General features: G+C 42.5%; 1 protein-coding gene across 1 annotated transcript in view; it reads left to right on the forward strand.

Annotated features, from left to right (window-relative positions):
• Positions 1 to 443: 443 nt before the first annotated feature.
• DCDC2 (doublecortin domain containing 2) overlaps positions 444 to 6,288 on the forward strand; it is a 52,025-nt gene continuing 46,180 nt past the window's right edge. The window contains exons 1-2 of the mRNA XM_010011084.1: positions 444 to 736; positions 5,935 to 5,986. Of these exons, the coding sequence (XP_010009386.1) occupies positions 444 to 736; positions 5,935 to 5,986 (345 nt within the window). The remainder of the gene's footprint in view (positions 737 to 5,934; positions 5,987 to 6,288) is intronic.

Genomic DNA, 6,288 nt, shown 5'->3' on the forward strand with positions numbered 1-6,288 from the left:
CAGGTGGCAGCGGCAAACCGCTTCCCGTGATGGCAACGCCGGAGGATAAATACCCTGGGAGGCCATAGGTCCCCTGCAGTCCGTTTTCCAGCCAGCTGCGTTGGATCTACTTCCATGCAATGTTGTTTCTTTTTGCCTGGGTTAACCTGCGTTAACCTGCCCAGGTGCCAGGGAGCAGCAGGAGCTGGTTGCCAAGGAGGAGCCGCTCTCGAGGCTGAGCTGAGCTGTGCCGCAAGCCCTGGGGAGGCTGTGGTCCCTCCCCGCGGTGCGGGGCTCCCTCCTCTGCCTCCACGGAGGTGGGCCCTGGTCTCCAGGCCCGGCCTGGGTGTGTGTGCTTCACCCATACCGCGGAGCTGTCAGGGTGGAGGTGAGAGGGTTGCTCGGGCAGGACCCTTCTCCTGAGTAAACAGGAGCAGGCATCGGGAGGTCCGAAGCCACTGAGCATGGCTAGTACTGGCACGAAGGGGTCGTGGCTCTCGCAGCCCACAGTGAAGAGCGTGCTGGTGTATCGCAACGGGGACCCTTTCTTCCCGGGGCGCCGCATTGTCATCAGTGAGAAGAAAGTGTCCAACTTTGAGGTATTCCTGAAAGAGGTGACAGCCGGGGTGAAGGCACCCTTCGGAGCTGTGCGTAACATCTATACCCCGCGGGGTGGGCATCGTGTCCGGCAGCTGGAGGAGCTTCAAAGTGGAGAGCAGTATGTGGCTGGTGGCAGGGAAGCCTTCAAGAAACTCAAGTGAGTGGCTAAAAAGTAATGTAAGATTTGTATGGAACTTAAATATCAGGATTTGGGGTTTGGCACTGTGACAATACTTTAGAGGACCCTACCCCTTTAGTAGGCATTACAGAAAGAGGACTTAAATGGCTGCAACCCAAGGCAAAAGGAAAAGTGCTTGTAATAGATAAAACTGCAAAAGGGCTGCAAGGTGGGCCACAGGAAGGCTGCTGTAACCATCAGTCACATAGTGGTATTTCCTTGACATGACAGTAGAAAAGGAGAAACAGCCCTTTAACCCAAAGGACATGTGGCAATGTGATATGTGTGCTTAACTGAGGGGTGAGTGTCACTATTTGTGCACAGTGGTAACAGGGAGAAAGCTGCAGAAGGATGGGAGTGTTGACAGTCCTGCTGTGAAGCTGATGAGCCTGGGAATTTAATTCCCAACACTTCCTTTCTTGCTTATTTTATAAAGTCTAAAATATTCTACCTAGTTATCCACTTCTCAATCACTTCTCTTAATTTTGGATAGGTATATAGACTTTTAATGACCAGAATATCTGAGTCCCTCCTGTTATTTAAAAGATGACTGATTGCTGTCTCTTCCCTGCCTTGATATGAATAATTAAGCTGACAGTTTCTCTGTTTTCTAGTGAGTGACTGGGAGAATATCACGGAGGAGATCTGGGCTTTTAGGTGTGTTTCCTGAGTGGTTCTGCATGTGATCAGTAATGGCTCTTAATTCTGGCAGTGGATTTCTTTCTGGGCATTTTTCTTACAGTTGAATTAAAAAAAAAATCTCAAAATTAACAATCCCTTTCTGAAGGTGGTTATGAATTAATACGCTAAACTAGCAGCTTTATGGGACCTTGCTCATCTTGGTTTTGTAGAGTTGAGGACACTACATTTTTCAGGAGAGCTCATCATGTTTCAGGAGAAAACTGCAATGAACAGGACTTGTATCAGCACTCTGACTGTTTTTGTCACTGGCTGCTTTTGAACATTTATTGAAGCTTCTTGCACTTCAGTGGCAAAGATAGAGAGGAAGATGTGACAGGCTAAATATAAGTCCCTTTCCCTCTGTACTTTCTTCCATATCAAATACAATGCTCATCTCTGAAAAAAGATCTACCATATCTTTTTGGTATTAAATCCTGTGATTCTGTGTATAGCTTAAAGTTGTAAGCTCTCAGCACACCATGTTTCACCTCCCTGCATGTATCTTATGTGCAACAGACAGGCTAAAGTAAGTAAGTGTTTGGCATTAGCATGCACTGTGTAGAGAATTGGGCACTCCGGATTTTTTTTGGGTGGAAAACATTTATTTTTGCCTTTTCGTGTTTTATGGTCAGAGTTTTATGGTGAGAGCTTTTCAGACTTTTATGGCTCCAACATCAAACAGTATAGCTAAGTAAGCTCAACAAAGAGAACACCTTAAAAAAAGCTAGCCTAAAGGACACAATTGTTAAGAGAAGGCTGGTTTGTATATCCCTTGATAGTATGCCATAGTCTTGTGCTGTAGGGAGGATAAACAGGATTACTTGAGATCTTTCCCATCCTTGTGTTCAGAGTTGGAGTTCTTCACTATTAGTATTTATATAGTCGTATAGTCCTGTAAATGTTGGCAATGCTTTTACCAGCATTATTTATGACGGGATGAAGGGCTTGATGTTGATCTTGTTCTTAACTGGGTTGTAGACAGAATGATAATTAGGGACACAGCTTAGCTGGAAAAGTCAGAGGAAAGGATGGGTTAATTGAAAGGGACAGTTTTCTGAAAGGAATTGAAGGAATTAAAGAGCATATGTCTCTGTATATGTCACAGGCAAAGATAAAAGCTGTTGCAGCTGCAGGAGACCAAAGTATCTGCCTTAAAGGGTTTGCATCAGGTCTGATAGCAACAAGAAGTCTGTACACTTCCAGTGTTGCTTGTTGAACACATCATTGCTGAGATAGACTGAACTTTGGAATGCGGGCTTGTGGCACTGATGTGAGGGAATGTAATGGAAAGGAGAGAGTACCCAAGGTGAAGCAGAAGCTGAAAGTGTCATTGCTCCACTTCAAGCAGTGCATTTGTTTCTTCTCAGGCGTCTTATACTAAGAACTGAATCTTTTTTTTCTTTCCTGTCTGCAGTGATTTCTAGACTAAACTGTCCTCATCTTTAACACTGTCATTCCAAGTGCTAAATCTTAACATCTCTAGATGTAATACGTATATTTAGATGTAATATACGTTTGAAGGTATGTAGTCAATATAAACTGCTGATATGTTTAATGTGTAAATAAAGTAATTGGAATTTAAACATTCTGCTGTTAGAAAAATTTATAGAAATTTCCTTTAAAGTAAGAATTACTAGCCACTGCTGGGAATTTTCATATCTTTCAGCCTGATTTGTCATTTACAGGTGTGCTAAATGAATACATGGGGTTTTGGTGTATAAGTGGTGAGGTGTGTTGGTATATTGTAGGTGTTGCAGTGGTGAGGGAGAATGCACATTCAGGGCTGCACGCCTGTGGACTTTTTCCCTCACTCTCAGCTTCCTGAAGGAAAACTATGTGTGCTGGTGGTGGTTTCCCTTTTTAGCTTTTTTTCTCAGCATGCTACTCTGCCCACCTCCTTCCTTTGCTCTTTTACTTGTGTCTGTGCTCATTGATTAATGGTAGATTATCCTCTCTACTCTCTGGCAGTGTCTTTTGAAACAACACTGTAGTTTCATCACTGATGTGGATAGTTATTGAGTGGAGGTATTTCTGCTTTCCTAGCAAATGGAAATACTTTGGTTAAGTTTTGATGCGGAATTTTTTTGAGTGCCATTATCCCAAGAAAAGTCTTTGGCGCTGTCTAGACTTTTTCTGATTTGTGAATCTCTGAAATGTGACAGCTGAATGCTGAGACCTCTGCATAGTAAATTTAAGCCTTTGACTATGTATTTGCTTTTCTTTGTCACTTTTCTTAGTTCTCCTTGAAATAATTGACTGGTGCCCAGAGAACAAGAACCACAGTCAGCAGCTTCTTTCTTTTTAGTCTTGTAGGCTTTAAGACTTTTTGTTGTTGTTGTTCCTTTGGAGAAACTTGCAACAGTTGTTTTTTGTTTATTTTTTTAAGCATGAGGTTTGCACACTTTGTTTTTAAGTATTGTCCTATGTTGCTACATTTAACTTTTCCAGAATATTGGCATGCACTTTCAAGCATTGCCTAGAAACCTTGCTGTGTCTTACTGTCCCTGCATGCTGAAGCCTTGACGTTCCTTTGTCCATTTTGTGGTACCTTGGTAAACGATTGCCATTCCTTCAAAGAATTTCTTCTTTCTTGCTTCTACACCTTTGTTCAGGTCCCATGAATTCTCAGCTTTGGCCAGGCAGGAAAGTTTCCTGTAGCAAACAAATCTTATCCCAGCCATTAACTACAGAGCATGGCATTACTGGAGGGCTACAGATGCTTTGCGAAAGATTTTTTGGTGAGCCTGCACTGGTGCTTGGACCTGACATTCTCAGACAGGATCTTCTAGTCTTAAAAGCCTGGCAAAGCACATGGGGTTTCTCACTGAAAGTAGGAATAGGGAGAACCTCTAACAAATGCCCATCACCTATCCTGAGCGGTATCAATAGAAGCATGACCAGGAGGTCGAAGGAGGTGATCCTGCCCCTCTACTCTGCTCTTGTGAGACCTCACTTGGAGTACTGTGTGCAGTTCTGGTGTCCTCAATGTAAGAAGGACATGGAGCTGTTGGAGCAAGTCCAGAGGAGGGCCATGAGGATGATAAGGGGTCTGGAGCACCTCCCGTATGAAGACAGGCTGCGAAAGTTGGGGCTGTTCAAGCTGGAGAAGAGAAGACTGAGTGGAAACCTCATAGCAGCCTTCCAGTATCTGAAGGGGACCTATAAGGATGTTGGGGAGGGACTCTTCATTAGGAACTGTAGTGGTAGTACAAGGGGTAATGGCTTCAAATTTAAATGGGAAGTTTAGATTAGATACAAGGAAGAAGTTCTTTATAGTGAGGGTGGTGAGGCACTGGAATGGGTTGCCCAAGGAAGTTGTGAATGCTCCAACCCTGGCAGTGTTCAAGGCCAGGTTGGACAGAGCCTTGGGCGACATGGTTCAGTGTGTGGTGTCCCTGCTCATGGCAGGGGGGTTGGAACTAGGTGATCTTAAGGTCCTTTCCATCCCAAACCATTCTATGATTCTATGCTCCCAGCATAGAACAGATGTCCCAGTATTTTTTTTTCCCCCCCTCATAGTCAGCTCTTGGCAGAAGGTGCTGAAAGGTGCTGCTGTACTAAGTTATAACTGCCTATGAAGGTATCTCTTCCTACAGCACTAAGAACTAAAAATATCTTGCAGTGCTGGAAGGTAGTGAGAGCTGCATTCATGAGAAGAACCACTTTCATGGCTCTCCGAGTGTTGACAAGGAAAAGGAGTTAGCATAGTCTGGTTACCTGGACAGTTGCCTGTTTGCCAGTCTGTGGGTTACTCATGCTTAAAGGCTTATTTAATTCCCTTTCTTCGGAAAGACAACATACAGCTAATCCATGACTGTGTGGTTTAACTAACAGGTCTGTGTTAATGCAGTGTTTTTGTGGAAATACGTATTCTGATGGAGAGCAGGATTCTTCAAATAGATATATTTTATTTTCTTGTCCAGTTGAGGCTTGTATTTTGTTTATTCACAAGATAATTGTGCAGATGATATTGGTTCATCACCATCACAAGAAACCAGGATATACAGTGTTCAGATGTATCCATGTCCTGTTGAAACACACTGTAGATCCTTTTAAACTCTATCAGATGCCATGGCTTAAACTTGGGTATGGAAGAAAGCTTGAAATCTGTCAGAGACTTATGATGAGAAACTGAGAGGCAAGATGATGAGTTTGAAAACTCTGGTAAGTTGATATTATACTGAGATTTGTTGATTCACGTCACAATAGTATGTGAGCTTCTTTACAACAAGGGATTATTGGGGATCTGTACTAACCACCGGTGACTAGAAAGTAGATGGCTGGTTCTCCCCTATGTTTTATATTGGCCCAGAGAGCTAGCCTGTAGGTTTATATTAACACTCCTTCATTAAAATCTCAAATTAGTTACTTTTTATGTTATTTTGAGGCATGATAAATTTTGAAAACTTCATGCATTAAAAGAAAAAAACCAGAAGTATTTGCATTGTGTAAGTTAGTTGTTTCTGTAAGTAATCAAAACTGTTTTCCTTCCACAGCTATTTGAACATTGGAGCAACAAAGAAAAAACCTCCTGAAGTCAATAATGAGGTAGGATGTCTGAAATAATTAAGTAAACCTGAAGTTAATGTTAGTGACATGCCTGCATGTCTGTTTTTTATATATAAATTTATTATTTTTAATAATAATACAATTATCTACCATTCTGGACATATTATTTCAGTGATTATTACTATGATCGCTGTGAGCATGATACACTGATTTGCTCAGCTTTCTGAATTGCCACATCCAGTTAAAAACTTTGAGTAAAGAAAATCTCATGTTGTCTTCATTGGATCTGGTCATAAACCTAAGAGAGCTTTCCACATCCCCTCCCCCCCCCCACTCCCCAC

This window comes from Nestor notabilis, unplaced genomic scaffold (assembly GCF_000696875.1).
Source record: "Nestor notabilis isolate BGI_N333 unplaced genomic scaffold, ASM69687v1 scaffold10460, whole genome shotgun sequence".
In the NCBI taxonomy this organism is placed as follows: domain Eukaryota; kingdom Metazoa; phylum Chordata; class Aves; order Psittaciformes; family Psittacidae; genus Nestor; species Nestor notabilis.